Source organism: Mobula hypostoma, chromosome 17 (genome assembly GCF_963921235.1).
Source record: "Mobula hypostoma chromosome 17, sMobHyp1.1, whole genome shotgun sequence".
Taxonomy (NCBI): domain Eukaryota; kingdom Metazoa; phylum Chordata; class Chondrichthyes; order Myliobatiformes; family Myliobatidae; genus Mobula; species Mobula hypostoma.
The window spans coordinates 8,875,185-8,895,261 of record NC_086113.1 but is presented as its reverse complement, the minus strand read 5'-3'; the positions used below and the strand labels follow the sequence as shown (position 1 = coordinate 8,895,261).

General features: G+C 41.2%; 1 protein-coding gene across 1 annotated transcript in view; it reads left to right on the top strand.

Annotated features, from left to right (window-relative positions):
- Positions 1-20,077, top strand: part of chn2 (chimerin 2) — a 270,611-nt gene that overhangs the window by 182,786 nt on the left and 67,748 nt on the right. Inside the window, exons 4-6 of the mRNA XM_063069528.1 lie at positions 741-772; positions 3,233-3,346; positions 9,101-9,386. Of these exons, the coding sequence (XP_062925598.1) occupies positions 741-772; positions 3,233-3,346; positions 9,101-9,386 (432 nt within the window). The remainder of the gene's footprint in view (positions 1-740; positions 773-3,232; positions 3,347-9,100; positions 9,387-20,077) is intronic.

Genomic DNA, 20,077 nt, shown 5'->3' with positions numbered 1-20,077 from the left:
CGAGAGAGAGAAAGTGTGAGAGAGAGCGAGCGCAAGAGCGACCACGAGAGCAACCAGGAGAGAGAGAGAGAGAGAGAGTGCGCCATAGGAGAGTGTTCCAAAAAAAGAAAATATAAAACGTACGTCACCCCAGACTACCCTAAAGTGTACCCCTGCCTAATAGGGGTCAAAATAATGACAGTGTTGCTCGCTGCACTGTTTGCAACAGTGATTTTTCTATTGCCCATGGTGGGTTAAGACTGTAAAAGACATGTTGAGGTGAGTTTAACAGGTGTCACTCGTTCATTAGCATAGCTAACGTTATTTAAACTAGCTGGCCAGCTGCTAAGGAGCTACTCTGTTGCAGACATCCCACCTCCCCCAGAAGTCTCCCGCAAATTGATGGTGCTACCTCCCTGAAATGAGTTTTTGCAGGGTGGGATGTCTGCAAGTTTGTCATACTGAGAACTTTTGATGGAAGTTTCTGTGTCTGTTGCCACCTGGTGGATTTTCCACCATATTGCACTTGTACTTTCTAATTTGGTAAATTCAGTTTATGAACTTAATCAGTGAACAGTTTACGAACAGTTAGTAATTGAGACAAATGTAACAATGATGTTCAAAAGTATCTGGGGAAAAATGTCTTTTGGGAGCAGAGTGGCACCAGCTAGATTCTCATAGGATGGATTTGATAACCTCAGGTTTAATATTACTGGTGTACTTTGTGAAATTTGTTGTTTCTTTCTTTATTCTGTTTGCAGGTTGAAAACAGACCAAAGTACTATGGAAGAGAGTATGTAAACCATTTTCTCTTTTGTATCTTTAACTCTTGACAAGTTATTTCCAAAAGTAGAAAATAGTTTCCTTTTAGTTAGACACTAAACTAAAAATCATAGTTTTTGTGTTTCACATCTAGTAAGTAGTAAAACAGAAGTAGCTTTACAGCACAGTAATCTGTTTAAGTTCAAGTTCAAATTTATTTTCATTCAGCTGTATAGATGTATGCAAGGTTCAAGTATATATATGTCATCATATACAACCTGAGATTCGTTTTCTTGTAGGCTTACTTAATAAATCTATAGAAAAATAACCATAACAGAATCAAAGACTGCCCAACTTGGATGTTCAATCAGAGTGCAGAAGTCAAGAAACTGCACAAATACAAAAATAGTATCTATAAAAAAACCATATACAACAAGACAATCTATGTGCAAAAGATAAGAAACTGTGAAAATACAAAATAATAATAATAATAAATAAGCAATAAATATCGAGAACATGAAATGAAGAGTCCTTGAAAGTGAGTCCATAGGTTGTAGGAACATTTCAGTGACGGGGCGAGTGAAGTTATCCCCGTTTGGTTCAAAAGCCTGATAGTTGAGGGGAATTATCTGTTCCTGAACCTGGTGGTGTGAGTCCTGAGGCTCCTGTACCACCTTCCAGCAGTGAAAAGAGAGCATGTTCTGGGTGGTGGGGGTCTCTGATGATGGATGCTGCTTTTCTGCGACAACATTTTATGCACTGTGCTCAATGGTTGGAAGGGTTTTACCCACCAAATGGAACAATGTTCCTCTGGACCAGGCTCGCATTCCATATAACACACACACACAGCACATATCTCTAACTTTATTAGCTTTTGTTACATATAATTCTTTATTCTTTTAATTGTTGAATATTTTTGTTGCATGCAGCACCCAGATCAATACACCACAGTAAATTCCTAATGCATGTAAATGTATATGGCGAATAAAGTTAATCCTTGATCCTCAATCAGATCAGGAGATTCAAGGCCATAGCAATTGTTGCACTTTACTTCCCATGAGCTTTTATTTTAATAGAATGAATAAAACAGTTGTAAAGTTTTATTTTCTCTCTTGCTGAAGAGCCAATCCAATTTAAAAGTACTGTTTCTCCATATTGAACGAGTGTTGCAGCCTTGCTATCTCTATTACTAAGCAACACATAAAATGCTGGAAGAACAGGTAGCATCTATGGAGAGAAGCAGGTAGTCAATAATTTGGGCTGAGATCTTTCATTAGGATCCTTTAATTGGGTTTGCATGAAGAAATTAGATCTAACTTTACACAGATACTTTATTGATCCCAAAGGAAATTACAGTGTCACAGTAGTATCACAAGTGCACTGATATACAACTACTAGAAGAGAAGTAAGAAAGAATAAAATATAAGTTACCTCGAACATTCTAACAGGAGGGGGAAGGTCATCACTTCCCCAGCTATAGATTGACTGATTATACAGCCTAATGGCTGAGGGTAAGAATGACCTCTTCTTGCGCTCTTTGGAGCAGCACAGTTGTCTTTTAAGAACATTCACTTGGCATACTCTGCATCGTGATTTGAGTGTACATAACATGAACTACTTCCTTCCTGTACATGACCAACATTGTGCCCCCTATTCAGTTGATGATGTCCAGGTTTAAACAGTGCTCAATTGTCTTTTGATATCTTGGAGGATGCTGCAAACATATGCACTCTGCTTACGAAAGGACAGCAATTTTAATGAAATTAATTGCCCTTAGTTCCTATAATATTATACTGTCAATTTCTTAGTTGACATTTGTATACACCAGCTCAAAACCTATTTATTTAACCTTGCTTTTTGTCTGTTATTTTCCTGTTTGCACTTTATCTCAATGTAAAGCACTTCGAACTATATCATTTGAATGAAAGTGCTCAAGAATAAGTTATTATTATTATCAATCCAAGTATGAAAATATGTGGCCTATTAATTATGATTTGAAATCCATTCAATAGATATCATGACATCTAATTCTGTTGAAACTCATAAAATGACCAATTGGACATGTGGTGTAATTTTTCTAAATAGAGCACTATAACACAGAACCAGGCCCTTTGGCCCATCTAGTCCATGCTGAGTTGTTCTTCTGTCTAGTCCTGTTGACCTGCACCTGGACCTGCCCCTCACACCCCTCCCATCCCTCCCATCCATGTAGTCCAAACTTCTCTTAAATATTGAAATCAAACTCACATTCGCCACTCTGCCAGCAGTCACTACCCTCTCAGTAAAGAACTTCCTCCTCATGTTCCTCTTAAATATTTCATCTTTCACCCTTAATCATCATCTCTAATTTGGCTTGCATTTACCCTAACTATACCTCTCATAATTTTGTACACCTCCACCAAATCTCCCCACAGTCTCCTACACTCCAAAAAATAAAGTCCCAACCTATTCAACTTTTCTCTGTAATATTTTGAGTATTTTGTCCTTTCAGATTCCATGGGATGATATCTCGTGAGGAGGCCGATGAACAGCTCGGTGGAGTTGAGGGAGCTTACCTCATCAGAGAGAGTCAACGTCAGCCAGGAAGTAACACTTTGGCTCTGAGGTGAGTTTACTTCCTACTGCCAACAATCTGAACATGTTATTTTCTGATAACAAAGAGAAATGACCTGTTAAATATTTTGGTTTCTTTGTCTTCCCGGTTTACACTTTGACCTGCAACTCCGGTGGGCAGAAATGATCCAGAGGGATGCATACAGCAAAACACACTTGCACCTGGCGCTCAAGGTAGTGACTCACATTTTCAAGAGGAGGGCACAATTCCACACTACTCATGTCCTAGTGTCAAGTTCCTAGGAATGACCATCACCAATAGCAGGTCCTATTCCAACCACATTGTCACCACATCTCGGAAAGCTCATCTCACTATGACCTTGCCCCTTATTGTGTACCCACAATACACTTTCTCCGCTACTGTAACACTTTATTCAACACTCTGTTGTTGTTTTACCTCGCATAACCCTCTCACCATAGGCTCATAATGAGTTAGCTATTGCTTTGGACACAAACTAACAGCAACTTAACTCCACAGTGCATGGTGAATAATGGTGAAAAGGCAATTTCCAATAACTAAACAGGTCTAGGGTAGATATGATTTGGGTAAACAGTAAAGTATGAATGATCCTTTAAGGGAAAATAGGACAATTACTTATATGAATACTAACACACCGATACAAATTTACTGTTCACCAGGAGCAATAATTTAGCTCACACTGGTATCAACTTAGATTAAAGTTGTATTGACAAAATATTTTAAACTATAGCAAGCGAACTAAAGTAAAAGGCCCATCATGTATATGTTAGTCTATACCACGCACCTAATTGTTGGAGCTCTTTGTTGCATAATCAGTTTGCTTCACTTTGTTTACCCATGGTAGCAAAATGGTTCTGCGCTGAAAAACCAATCAAAGTAAAAATATTATCCATACCATGTCCAAAGAAACAAGGCATCAAACTTTCTCGAATGTCACGCGCTAGCTAACTAACTGAAAGTTATCTGCACATTCTCTGAGCGACCGCTGCCTGTATGAGACTTTTCTGACATCGGTATCTGTACTTCTGAATTGAATTCTGGGAGTGTTTCACCATGTTCTTCCACTATATTTGTTGTCCGTTTTCATTTGGTCCCAGCTCTCTCTGGAAAATGGTTCCCCCCATTCTTTTTTCCCATGCTCTCCTTAGAATGTTCCCAAGACAAATCCTTTTGGCTAATTCAACAAGCCTAACTCAATAATAAACTGAGTTTTTATTTTAAACAGCAAAAAAAAGGTACTCAGTTTTATAATGTATTTAGGGGGACACTTAATGCATTTTGAGAAAATCTGCAGAAAATAAAATACCCAACAGCATAACTGCATGAATAAGCGTGGTCTTGTACTACCAAAATGCACTGTGTAATGAATTGATTTGTATGACTGATATGCAAGACAAGCTTTTCACTGTACCTTAGTAGATGGGCATCCATGAGGTTCTGATTCTATAGCAGAACCAACACAATTTCTAAGCTTCTGTCTCCTTGCTTTCCAGTCCTGATGAAAGGTCTCAGCCTGAAACTATTTATTCACCTCAACAGATGGACATTTTTTTAATGGGCTATTTTTTTGGACCCTTGTATTACCCTCTATATGGGAACGTAAGTGCTCAGTACAGTACTTCCAAGTGGTTCCTTCTAAATTTTGCGGAGGTATTTACAAATTAATTAGTCATCTGCAGCATTGCATACAGAGAGTCAATAGAAGCTTTTTAACTTAGTCATGTGGGGCCAAAGGCAAGAGAGCAAGGGCGAGAAGAGAATAGGGACTGAGAAACTACAGTAGGCTAATTGTCCCAGCAGGGAGAGGAAGTTAAGCCAAACCCATTTGTCTTGAGTCAGGGAAATGCCTCTTATCTTGATGAGCAGGAGCTCAGTATGTTGTTCCTTAGCTGATCAGTGAGCCAATTTTTAAGTTATTTCAAACTGCTTAAAATAATAACTTCAGGGGGGAAACGAGTTATTCACTCAACTGTGACCCTGTTCCTGGCACTGCTGGTGTGTGCACACTGCAAACAAGTATATATTATTTACTCAATGTCTTGAGACCAGTTCCAAAGTTAGGAGACGACCAGACTGATCAAATAAAGAACAGGCTGGTATCGATTCTCACAACCTGGTGTAGAAACAGCAAAGCTCTGGAATGGAAAGCATACAGAGTGTGGAGGACATAGCCCAGTGCTTCACAGGCAAAGTCCTCTCCATCACTGAGCACATCCATCATCAACGACCCCCCGCCCCGTCCAGGCCTTGCTCTCTTTTCTACATTACCATCGGGAGGAGGTACACAAGAGTTTCTGCAGATGCAGAGCAACACACACAAAATCCTGGAGGAACTCAGCAAGTCAGAGAGCATCTATGAAAAGAAATAAACATTAGATTTTTTGGGCTGAGACTCTTCAACAGGGTTCATGGTACAGGAGCCATAGGTCTCACGCCACCAGGTTCAGGAACAGTTCGTACCCTGCAACCATCAGGCTCCTGAACCTCTGTTGATAACCTCACTCAAACCTTGACTCTGAACTGATTCTACGAGTTACAGATGCATTTTCAAGGACTTTACAATTCATATTCTCAGTATTATTATTTATTTACATAATTTGTCTTTTGCACATTGGTTGTCAGTATTTCTTTATGTATTTCTTTATCTTCCTGTAAGTGCCTGCAGGAAAATGAATCTCAAGGTAGTATATGGTGACATGTACATACTTTTATAATATATATTACTTTGACTTTAACAGTTACTCAACTGGTATCGCAATCACAAAGATCCAAAGCACATTTATTATTAAAGTGTGTATACAGAATACAACTCTGAGATTCGTGCTCCCACAGGCAGCCACGAAACAAACAAACACCATGGAACCCGTTCAAAGAAAACATCAAACACCAAACATGCAAAAATAAAAGAACAAATTGTGCAAATGGCAAAAAGCAAGCAAACAACACATAGAATTAAACATCAAACCAGGAGTCCAGTGGCAGTCTGGAGGCCATCCCTGTCCCCTGGCTAGGCAAATCCAACAGAAGTGATGTTGCAGGGAATAGCTACAAAAATGAACTGGGAATCCTCAGCCGACATTATGAAGTCTCAAACGTTCAACTTAAGAAAACCTCTTGCTGATTACTCAGCCAATGAGTCATTAGTGAAAGCGCGGAATGTTTAGTCTGAAAAGGGATCTTTCCCTCTAAAGATGTCAGCTGCCAAAGCTAGATTTGTAAGGGGTGGTAAGAGAACCAAAGCAAAGGAATAAGTTACAGTGTGCTCCTAATTGGTTCTTCTCCTGTCACTGGGCCTGTCCATGAAATTATTACTAGAAATGACAAAATACCAGGAGAGTCTATGTTGAGACAACATCCTTATTCGCGCTGAAACATATAAAATTATGAAAGGGATAGATAAGATAGAAGCAGGAAAGTTGTTTCCAGTGATAAGTGAGACTAGAACTAGGGGACACGGCCTCAAGATTCGGAGTAGATTTAGGACAGAGATGAGGAGGAACTGCTTTTCCCAGAGAGTGGTGGATCTGTGGAATTTTCTACCCAATGAAGCAGTGGAGGCTACCTCAGTAAATATATTTAAGACAAGCTTGGATAGATTTTTGCATAGTCGGAGAATTAAGGGTTATGGGGAAAAGGGAGGGAGATGGAGATGAGTCCATGGCCAGACCAGCCATAATCCTATTGAATGGTGTAGCAGGCTCGAAAGGCCAGATGGCCTACTCCTGCTGCTATTTCTTATGTTCTTATGAACACAGCGTGCCTGTTTTATGGCACAGCTCAGTTGAATAGATTAATGGCAGATTTTAGTCATGTAAATCTGGAGATTCAGGATGTGCAGTGAACTCCTAATAGCAGAACATTCCATCCCTATCTCTATATCCTTTATGGCCTGGGAAATTCCTAAAACTCAGCCTCTATGAGCAGTTTTGATGTAGTGAGGGGAGTAGAAGTACGTGCCAATAACAGTTAGTTTCAGTTAGTGTATCTGAAACTAACTGTTAATGTGATCAGGGTGACACATAGGACTACAGAGATCCCTTCCTGGAGAATGGTCTCAGCCCGAAACGTTGACTGTTTATTCGTTTCCATAGGTGCTGCCTGACCTATTGAGTTCCACCAGCATTTTGTGTCTGTTAAAGATTAGCTTTATCTGTCACACGTGCATCGAAACATACAGCGAAATACGCCTTTTGTGTCAATGACCAACTCAGTCGGAGGATGTGCTGGGGCAGCCCACAAGTATCACCATGCTTCTAATGCCAACATGCCGTGCCCACTACTTACCAACCCACTAACCTTCGGAATAAGGGAGGAAACTAGAGCACCTAGAGGAAACCCACATGGTCGTGGGTAGAAGGACTAATCCCTTACAGACAGTGGCAAGAATTGTACCCTGATCGTACAGATGGCATTGCAAAGTGCCACGCTAATCTGGACACGACCGTACCTGACTGCGAAATAGCAGAAGTGTCATACCATGTGCAAAAGTGTGGCAACCCCTTACCTAGCGCATCAAGTCTGAGTACTTATTACATTCAATCAGGAGCAGTGGCTGACAATTGAGTATCTAACAGGAGAATCATCTTTATTTTATTGATTTAGTGATAAAGGTCGTTTAGTGAATGAGCCTCTGCCAACCAATCACACCCATGTGACCAATGAACCAACTAACCCCTTGCGCCTTTGGAGTGTGGGAGGAAAACGGAGCACCGGACGGAAACCCACCCAGTCATGGGGAGAATGTGGAAACTCCTTACAGACAGCGTAACTGGCGCTGCTATCTGCCACACTACTGAGCCCCCCTGCCCCGCCCCGCCCCGCCCCGCCCCGCCAGTGATCTTCAACACTGGCCCAGCACTGACTGCAAAAGGCAAATATGAGACATTAGCCTCATTGGGAAGTGCCCGGTGGACAATTCATCTCAAAGTTCAAAGTACAAATGTGTCACCATAACAACCCTGAGATTCATTTTCTTGCGGGCATACTCATTAAATCTATAGAATAATAACCATAACAGGGTCAATGAAAGACTGCCCAACTAGGGCGTCCAACCAGAGTGCAGACAACAACAGGCTGTACAAAAACAAAAAGGAGAAACTATAATCAGAATCAGGTTTAATACCGCCAGCATAAGAAAATCTGCAGATGCTGGAAATCCAAGCAACGCACACAAGTTTCATGACATATGCTGGTGATATTAAAGCAACACACACAAAATGCTGGAGGAACTCAGCAGGCCAGACAGCATCAATGGAAAAGAGTGCAGTCGATGTTTATTCTTTTCCATAGATGCTGCCTGGCCTGCTTGAGCTCCTCCAGCATTTGTGTGTGTTGCTTTAATATCACCAGCATATGTCGTGAAATTTGTTAACATTGTGGCAGATAAATGTAGGAAAAAAAGGAATTACTGTAAAATATATATATATATATGTCAAATAGTTAAGTTAAAAGTAAATAGTGCAAAAACAGGAATAAATAAAAAAAGTACTAAGGTTCAATGTCCATTTAGAAATCGGATAGCGGAGAGGAAGCAGCATAATAAAAAAGCAATAAATATCGAGAACACGAGATAAAGAGACCTGGGATCTTGACCTTTGTGTTTGCCTCTGTTCAGGTCCTTTGTGATTTTCATCAGCACATCAATTTTTTTTATATTTTTCACTAACTTCTGTTTAAGATGCCATTTTATCAGCATTAGTTTGTGACATGTTTGGTATGGATTGAGGATTATTGTTTATTATTCTTTTCCTCTGATTCCCTTTCTAGATTTGGATATCAGACATTAAACTACAGATTATTCTATGATGGAAAGCACTTTGTAGGAGAGAAACGATTTGAGTCAATCCATGATCTCGTGACAGATGGTTTGATAACCCTTTACATAGAAACTAAAGCATCTGAATATATTTCTAAGATGACTACCAATCCCATCTATGAGCACATAGGATATGCCACACTGTTGAGAGAGCAAACCTCAAAAAGACTGATAAAAACAAAGCGAGACATTAGGAAGGTGTCCTTGATGAACGATGAAAACAGTTCAGTTGAAAAGGTAAGAATTTCAGTTTGTATTTCCTTGCTTTGTTTATCAAAGGCATGGTTGTGCAATGATTTTTGGTGTGCTTCTAACATGAGGTCTTGTGTGTTTGAAGAATTACTATCATAATCAAGTTTGTTTTCAGTGACATACGTTGGTCCATGGCCTCCTCTTGTGTCATGAAGAGGCCACCCTTAAATTGGAGGAGCAACAGCTTATATTCCATTTAGGTAGCCTCCAGGTTGATTTTTCTGGTATTGCCCACTCCGGCCTCTTACCTCTTCTGACCTGCCTAACACCTCCCCCAGGGTTTCACCTCCTTCCCTTTCTCTCCTCTCCTATCAGATTCCTTTCTCTCCAACCGTTTCCCTTTCCTACCCAACTGGTTTCACCTATCACTTTCTAGCTCTCCTCCTTGCCCTCCCCCCCACCTTTTTATACTGGCATCTTCCCGCTTCATTTCCAGTCTTGAAGAAGGATCTCAGCCCAAATTGTTCGTTCATTTCCATGGATGCTGCCTAACCTGCTGAGTTCCTCCAGCATTTAGTGTGTGTTGCTGTGGATTTCCCGCATCTGCCATATTTCCCGTGTCATGAAATTTGTTGTGTTGTGGCAGCAGTCCAGTGCAACATATAAAATGTATATAAATTAAAATAACTAGTATAAATTATCAACTTAATGAAATATGAAAAAAAAGAAATATCTGCTGGTAGATATCCTACTGGTTCTGAGGACTTTTTCATGCTGTAAAATCTGTGATGCCTTACTGCGGTGTGAATCCAGAACACGCTGGCCATTCACTCACTGTCGTTGGTACTGTTAAAGCAACTAGTGTGAACACGAGAGATTCCGCTGATGCTGGAAATCAGTCACAGGACATGAAGAGATATCGTGAGAAGACAGGAGATTGGGGCTGAGAGGGAAAATGGATCAGCCATGGTGAAATGGCGGAGCAGACTCAATGGGCCGAATGGCCTGATTCTGCTTCTACATCTTATGGTCTTATCTGGAGCAACACACAAAAATGCTGGAGGATCTCGGCAGGCCAGCTAGCATCCATGGCATGCAAGCTGAAGCTTTATGAGGTCAGATAGGGGTAGGGAGTATGTAAGCGGTAAGGCTCTGATAAAATGTTGGTGAGCAGCAGCACCTTGGGTCCATAGTTCCCGAAGCAGGGAGCCTGGTTAGAACAGCCAGGGTGGTGCATTTCCGGTCATCACACTGTGATGCCAGAGAGAGCACAGAGGAAATTGGAAAACTTCAGTTATCGGGAGTGATTGGGTAAGCTGGGGTTCTTTTCCCTGAAACGACAAACCAAAGGGGTGGTCTGCTAACGGGTATATAAAATTATAGGAGACTAGATAGTCAGAATCAGTGGACCTAGGTTTAAGATGAGAGGAAGGATTTGAGAAGAAACGTTTTTTACACAGAATTGTTGATATGTGCAATTGGCTGCCAAAAGCTTTAGATTCAAATTCAGATTTATTTATAAACAGAAGTTAGGTGGTCCTGTAAGTCCTTGTCTGTGGGTTCACTGCCCAAGCAGTGAAAGTGAAAATTACTTACAGCCATTGTTTGAGGAGTGAGAGAGGAAGCTGAACAAGAATACAGTTGAGATGCAGGAAAATGAATTTATAGAACTAGATTTTTTTGCAAATTGGATTTAACATAGAATTGTGGTCAGTTGATTCATATTGGTGCCATAGTTGGATCTGTTTGTTATAAAAATAAGGTCTACACATTTTAAGTTAATTTTCCATTTGTACCATTTTCTGTAAAAATGCACCAAAATGGACTCTGATTCAGATTTATTTATCGCATGTACACAAAAGCAAAATCATCTGTGTTAACAACCAAGGTCATGCTGGGGGCAGCCTTCAAATGTCACCACACATTCCGTCACCAACATAATATGCCCACAATGCTCATCAGAACAATACAGAACATAACAAGCAACAGAACCCAACAGCAAAGCAAGGCCCTTTACCAGCCACCATCCTCCCACTCAACCACATTCACAGTCCACCAACTCTAGGACATTTGAACACTTGAATAGGCAAGGCTTAGTAGGATTTGGTCCTTAAATGGGATCATAATAGATGGTCTGAAAAGTTGGCTTAGATTTGGTGGTCTGTTTCTGTGCTGTATGTTCCCATGACTACACTCAGTGGCCACTTTATTAGATGCATCTGTAAGTTAATGCAAATATCTAAACAGCCAGTCACGTGGTGGCAACTCAATGCATGAAAGCATGCAGACATGGTCAAGAGGTTGTGTTGTTCAGACCAAACATGTGACCTTCGAAAGACTATTGATGCCAGATCAGGTGGTTTGAGTATCTCAGAAACAGCTGAACTCTTGGGATTTTCATGCACAACGGTCTCTAGTATTTACAGAGAATGGTGAGCGGCAGTTGTGTTGGCAAAAATGCTTTGTTAATCAGAGAGGTCAGAGGAGAATGGCCAGACTGATTCAAGCTGACAGGGAGGCAACAGTAACTCAAATAACCACACGTTACAAAAGTGGTGTGCAGAAGAGCATGTCTGAATGCACAACATGTCAAACCTTGAAGTGGATGGGACACCGAGGTGGAAGACCATGAACGTACACTCAGTGTAGGAGGTACCTAATGAAGGTACTGATTGCATGACTCATATTTGTAATAATAGTGCTGTGATTAGGTTTCTTTGTTACTTTGCTCATGCTGTTCATTTTCCACTGTATTTGTTATAAATGTCACTTTGAGACCAGGCATGCATTTAAATGGACAATGGATATACAAGTCTGTTCTTCGTAACTGGCTCTCACTGTGAACAAGTGTGATTGATAGTGCAGTGGAAAGTTAGACAATGTAGTCGGTGCCTGAAGTGAACTCCTTGTTCAGTAGTAGACATGAAGTACTGTACTTGGGCTGAAAACATTTTGAGCTCTCTTAATTTGAAATATTTATAACAAGCTGGCAGGGCAAATTATAGAAAACAAAAATAAAGCTGCTTTTGGAATGAAAGCTGCAGGGGAAAAATTAAAGTGAGTGAAATACCAAATTTCAAATCTACTCTCGTCTCCTGTCAGAGTCCTTCTTCTTCAGCCCTTTAGCTTTTCTACCTGTCACCTCCCATCTCCTTTTCCATCCGCCTTCCCTCACATAACTTCACTTGTCACTTTCTAACTTGTAGTCCTTCCCCTCCCCCACCACCTTTTGGCTTCTTCCCCCTTCCTTTCCAGGCCTGATGAGGGGTCTCAGCCCGAAACATCGAGTGTTTATTCCCCACCATAGATGCTGCATGACCTGCTGAGTTCCTCCAGCGTTTTGTGTGTGTTGTTCGAGATTTCCGGCATCTGCAGAATCTCTTGTGTTTGGAAATGTTCAAATTTCGGTGGTTTCCAAATGTTCTCCAAAGGAACAATCAATTCAATAAGGAGCCATATTTAAAAAGTTGCTGCAGGACCGCTGTCTGGGTAAGTAACAGGAAACACCATTGGAATAAATGTGGCATTCTCAGAGTGACAGGATTTAATGAGCAGGATGGAATTGGGATTCGTGCCAGAGTTCAGTTCAAGTTTAATTGTCATTCAACCATATATGAATACACATGAATATGGTCAAAAGAATCAGTGTTACTCCGGTGCCAAGGTGCAAAACACAGTACCAACAGTCATACACAGCACAAGTCCCTGAGTCCATTAATATTGCAGCAGTCTGCAGTTGAACACGATACACCATCTTCTGCCAAACGAACACTGGAGGGCAGCACTGACTCCAGCACACTGACTCCAACACCTCCGGCCTGGGCGGCTGGAAACAGGTGACACCGCAGTTTGGGGCCTAATCCTCACCAAGATCAAGGCCATACACCTCCCTCACCATTTGCCCAACAAATCAGTGAATTGGACTTGCAGCACTCCACACCACCAAAGTCCAACTTGGTCTAGCAATCACAAGAAAAGTGACTAAGACGATCACTCGCTGTTAAACTGTACACCTTCTTCGTGCACCGATCCCTCTCTTGCGCAGACAGCAGCACGATCTGCACAAAGTCCAGTTCAGTTTCTCCACCAACAATCAACTCGCTGATGGGGTGGACTCGAAGACCCTTAAGTTCTTAATGTCCAGCAGGGTCTTGTTTAAAAAAAAGTTTATAGAAGACAGAAGTACCAATGGTTGGCCCAGTAAAAGCTGTAGTGTCCGAGTGTGCCACCACCTTACTGGAAGATGTATGTAGATCCAAAGGGTCTGCTGCTGTCTGTGAGGGGTTTGTAATTTTTCCTCGTGACCACCTGGGTTTCCTTTGGGTGCTCAAGCTTCTTCCCACATTCCAAAGACCTATAGGTTAATTGGTCACATGGGTGCGGTTTCAATGGGACAGAGGGCCTTTTACCGTGCTGTATCTCTAAATAAACTAAATAAAAAGATATGTGAACAAAGACGCTTCTGCCAAGGACTGTGGGCTCCGCAATTCAAATTGAAATCTACATTTCTTTTGTGGATATAACCAGTGACTTCCCAACATTTAAAAAAAATTTTTAATAAAGCACTGAAATTTTGAAGTCAGTTGGGGTTTGGTTCCCACTGCTGTCTAGAAGGAGTTTATATGTTTCCCCTATGACTGTGTAGATTACTGCACTGGCTTGTGTATCAAATAGCCAGCAGGGATGCGTCGTCCATGGTCAATCCCGGCCAGAAGAAGGCCTCAAATAAAAGATTGCCTGTTGATTTAATTTAATTTATTTAGAGGTACAACATGGCCCAATGTGCCCATGTCACTAATTAACCTTCCAACCCGTATGTCTTTGGAATGTTGGAGGAAACCAGAGTACCCGGAGGCAATCCACATGGTCATTGGGAGAACGTACAAACTCCTTACGGTCATAGGCGGGAATTGAACCCCCGTTGCTAGTAATGTAAAGCAATGTGCTAACTGCTATGCCACCGAGCTGCTCTTTCCTATGATGGGTGAGGTGATATTCCCTTTTCTGAGGGTCAAAGACCTTGGAATTGCTCTTTCTCAATGGACGATGAGGGGCCCGCAGACCCGTCTTAGAGCAATGTCTATGGCTGAATCTTAGATTACTTCAGCCATAAACGTCAGATGTAAATTCAAAATATGAATGCAGCATGGTGAGAATCAGACATGATTTGTTGCTGGAGATGCATCTGATTCACATCTCGGTTTTAAGACCACTTTAGCTGGAGTTAGATGCTATGTTGAAGTTGAATAAGATGTTGATGAGGCCAAATTTGGAATATTCTGTGCTGTTTTGGTCACCTACCAACAGAAAAGGTATCAATAAGATTAAGAGAGTACAGAGACAATTTACAAGGATTTTGCTGGGATTTGAGAACCTGAGTTATAGGGAAAGGACTTTATTCCCTGGATTGAGGAGAGATTTGGTGAAAGTATTTAAAATTATAAGAGGTATAGATAGGGTAAATACAAACATTTTCCATTGAAGTTGGGTGAGATGAGAATCAGAGGTCATGGGTTAAAGGTGAAAGGTGAAATATTTAGGGGAACCTGGGAGAGAACAATTTCACTCAGAGGGTGGTGAGAGTGTGGATCAAGCTTCCAGCGGAAGTGGTGGATACAGGTTAAATTTCAACTTTTAAGAGAAGTTTGGATAAAGTACATGGATGAGAGGGGTGTGGAGGTCAATAGTTCATATACTAGTTCAGCAGGAGCTGTATGAACCTGCCAGCTTGTACTCCTTCCCCTCCCATACTTTCCTATTCTGGCTTCTTTCCTCTTCCTTTCCAGTCCTGATGAAGGGTCTCTGCCTGAAACATCGAATCTTTATCCCTTTCCATAGATGCAGCCTGACCTACTGAGTTCCTCCAACGTTTTGTATGTGTTACTCTGGAGTTTCAGCTTCTGCGGAATCTCTTGTGTTCACAAAAGTAACAGATATCACAAAACTGCGCTACATCAGCTGTAATAAATCTGAAGAGTGCACAGTCATAATTAACTGTATTTTGGAGACTGGCTTTGCGTAACTTTTCAGTAATCTCCAATGACCAATTAACCTGGCCTCAGCTGACATCCAATCACTATGCCTTTGCCACAGTAAGAAAAAATCATTATAGCAGCCGCAGAACTTTGAAGACATATATCCCCATAAGATTTGGGAAGAAAATGTGAGAATAGGGGGCACAGAGATGATGTGATTTGAACAAAAAAAGTAGAAAGTGAACATACAGAACTGAGTACTGTGCACAGAAAGAATAAAATATTTCAGCAGTGTGCGGAATGAATAGGAGTCATCTAGAGGTATGAAATAATGTTATTACATAATATTATGTAAGAATGTATAAACATACAGATGTATGGGGAATGTTTGATGGCTCTGGGCCTGTACTCACTGGAGTTTAGAAGAATGATGGGGGATCTCATTAAACCTATCAAATATTGAAAGGCCTCAACAGAGTGGATGTGGAGAGGATGTTTTCTGTAGTGGGGAAGTCTAGGATCAGAGAGCACAACATCAGAATGGAGGATGTCCCTGTAGAACTGAGGTAAGGAGGAATTTCTTTAAGCAGAGGTGGGTGAATCTGTGGAATTCATTGCCAGACAGCTGTGGGGACCAAGTCATTGGGTATATTTTAAACAGAGGTTGATAGGTTCGTAGACAGTCAGGGTGTCAATAGCTACAGGGAGAAGGCAAGAGAATGGGGTTGAGAGGGATAATAATTCAGCCATGATGGAACAACGGAGCAGAATCATTGAGCCAAATGCCCTTATGGTCTTAAAAGCAAACACAAGGAGGTAATCACACCAAGAGAAACAAGAAAATAGCTCGGGTACATAATACACCAGACAAGCAAATCACTGCAAGTTACTGAGTGTCATAACGATGCAATGAAAATGGTAAAATTTAACCTGGAGTGCACTTGGCATTTATCGTTGCAGTTGTTTCCTGATGCCCATTGGCTTTCACTGATATAAAAATGTTAACCAATTTAAATATCATAGGTTAGAATTGCACTCTGGTGATTCACACTTTTCACAGAGCTACATTTATAAAAAAAAATTAAACTAGTGCTTAGAAATCCTTTTCATTGCCATCAAATTGGGCAGTTCAGATATTTAATTACATGATATGCTGAGCTTTTGCTATTAAGTGCCATCAGTAGCATTATGGCAATTAAATACTTCTGTCCTGTCGACTTCTTAATAGTGACATTTTGGATTAAAACTCCATCGCCATTCTGTAAAATAGTGGGGTGGTTATGTTTTGGACATTGGTAGTTATTTTACTGTTTTGGGCATTGCGCATCTATAGAGCTGAAAATAAATTGCCTGTAATTAGCTTTGATTGACTTGTCAATGCTAATCTTTTTCACGTAATCTATGTATTTCAAAAATTCAGAATCTGTGGCATAGGTGCAAATTATATTCATGAAGTGACAGAATTTAAAAATAATAGCCAATGCTTGAAGTGAGTTGTGATGGCTCATGTTGTCGTGTTTCCTTTTTTGTCACTGATAAGAGCACACATAAAACACAAAACAGCCTTGGCTGTTTATCCCACAGTGCTGTGGCAACCTTTAAACCTGCTGCAAGATCGATCTAACCCTTCCCTACTTCATAGCCCTCCATTGTTCTTTCATCCACGTGCCAATCTAAGAGTCTCTTAAATGTCTCTCTGCCTCTACCACCACCCCCTGGCAACACGTCCACATTCACAACTCTGAGAACACTATACCGTGTTCAGCCCATGTCTATGCTTACCCTAATGTGAGTGCTGGTGAAGATAAATTTGACCATAAAATAAACACATTCAATTCTCCAATCAAAATTAAATCAAGTTATTCTAGTAATGCTTAAACCTATTTCTGGTAAAATTAAACTCCGTGATGGCACCTAGAGCGCTCAGCTAACACTGCAGTTAGCTAACAGGAATACACAGTCAACTGTAGAACTGTCAACACAAAAGATTCTGCAGCTGCTGGAAATCCAGAGCAACAAACACAAGGTGCTGGAGGAACTCAGCAGGTCAGACAGCATCTATGGAGGGAATAAACGGTCGACGTTTCAGGCCAAGACACTCCATCAGAACTGTAGATTTATCCTGCAGGTCACGATTGCTTTGCAAGTGATGCTTTGGTTATTAGCATACATTATTAGTTAACACCAGCTTGACTTCTGGTTCAAATATTGACTGGTTGCCTCATGGCCTGGAATGGAAACACCAATTGCCCTAGGACGGAAAATCCAACAAAAGGTAGTGGATACAGCCCAGTCCGTCATGAGTAAAGTCCTCCCCACCATTGAGCACGTCTACATAGAACACTGCCACACAGGAAAGCAGCATCCATCATCAAGGACCCCCACTACCCAGGTCATGTTCTTGTCTTGCGGCTGCCATCAGAAAGAAGGTACAAGAGCTCCAGAACCCCCACCACTAGGTTCAGGAACACTTATTACCCCTCAACCATCAGGCTCTTGAACAAGTGGGGATAACTTCACTCAACTGTACTCACCCCATCACTGAATTGTTCCCACAACATATGGACTCACTTTCAAGGACTCTTCATCTCATGTTATCTATATTTATTGTTTATTTATTTATTATTATCATTATTACTGGTACTTGCAGAATTTGTTGTCTTTTGTACATTGTTGTGAATGGTCTTTCATTGATTCTACTGTGTTTCTTTGTACTTACTGTGAATGCCCACAAGAAAATGAATCTCAGGGTAGTATATGGTAGCATATATGTACTTTGATAATAAATTTCCTTTGAACATATTAATTGAAGGCGTTAATTTGCTCTGCTATGAAATGCAATTCTGTGTCCCTGGTTCGCTAAGTAATAATTGAATGTATATTTCAGGTTGTACAGTAATTTTCAGTAAAACTAGTAAGACTTATTGAACCAGATGCAGAGGGACTGCACAGTTAAAGTGCTGTCAGTGTTGGATTTTTATTTGGGAGAAGTGCAAGGCCAGCTGACAAATCTGAATTGCTGTTGGAGGTTTGAACCAGGGTTATTAGAATGGAAATTAAAACTTGCAACTTAAGATGCAATTTACAAGAGGTGTCCATTAATGTGTGATTTGGTGGTAAAATTGTAAAACATTTTAATTATGTCCAAGCATCTCATTTCTCAAGAAACCGCAAGCAGTAGAAGTCCGCTCTTTAGAATCCAGCAAAGATTAATCGGGCTTTTAATTGGAATAAGCTATTTCATGAAAACACTGATGTGACTAGAATATAAAGGTTATTCATATCAGATATTATGTAAAGTGGAGCATTTTATCAGCATCCATTTTGTACTAAATTTGGATGGAGAATTTTCTTCTCCCCTCCCCCTTTTCTTTTTCATGCCTATTCAGGTTCCCCTCTTACCCTTTCTCTTCTCCTCATCTACTCATCACCTCCCTCCAATGCCCCTTCACCTTCCAATGTCTTATTAGATACCTTCTTGTTTGCCTCTTTCCCCATCATCTCCCAGCTTCTTACTTCATTCACCCTTCCCCACCCACCTACCTTACCCTTCACCTGGTCTCACCTATCACCTCCCAGCTGGTACTCCTTCCCCTCCACCCACCTTACCCTTCACCTGGTCTCACCTATCACCTTCCAGCTGGTACTCGTTCCCCTCCACCCACCTTACCCTTCACCTGGTCTCACCTATCACCTTCCAGCTGGTACTCCTTCCCCTCCACCCACCTTCTTATTCTATGTTCTTCTCCCTTCCTTTCCAGTCCTGATGAAGGGTCTCTGCCTGAAACATCAACTGTTTATTCCCTTCCATAAATGCTGCCTGACCTGCTGAGTTCCTCCAGCTCTTTGTGTGTGTTGCTCTAGATTTCCAGCATCTGCAGAATCTCTTGGGTTTTTACGTAAAGTTTAAATGGTGTCTGGAATGACCTGCCAGAGGAGTTGGTGGATGTAGGAACCATCTACAGAAGGACTTAAATTAGCAGGGCATAGCAGGATGTGAAATTTAATGCAGGCAAGTGGGGTGAGTGTAGGTAAGTTTGATAGTGGGCTAGGTACATGGGCTAAAGTCCTGATGAAGGGTCTCAGCCCGAAAGGTCGACTGTTTATTCTCTTCCATAGATGCTGCCTGACTTGCTGAGTTCCTCCAGCATTTTGTGTGTGTTGCTTTGGATTTCCAGCATCTGCAGAGTTTATTTTGTTTATGGACTAAAGATTCTGCTTCTGTGCAGTATTAGACCATAAGACCAAAAAATGTAGGAACATAAATAGGCCATTTGGCCCATCGAGTCTGCTCCATCAATTCATCATGACTGATCCAATTTTCCTCTTGGCCCCCAATCTCCTGCCTTCTCCCCATATCCCTTCATGCCCTGACCAATCAAGAATCTATCACCCTCTGCCTTAAATATACATAAAGTTTTGGCCTCTACAACTACCCGTGGCAACGAATTCCACAGATTCACCATTCTCTGGCTAAAGAAATTCCTACTCATCTCCATTCCAAAAGGAGGCCCCTCTATTCTGAGGCTATCTCCTCTGGTTTTAGACTCTCCCACCATAGGAAACATCCTCTCCACATTCACTCTATGAAGATTTTTCACCATTCAATAGGTTTCAATGAGGTCACCCCTCATTCTTCTGAATTCTAACAAATACAGGCCCAGGGCCATCAAATGCTCTTCATATGACAAGCTGATCAATCCTGGAATCATTTTCGTGAGCCTCCTTTGAACCCGCTCCAGTTTCAGCACATCCTTTCTG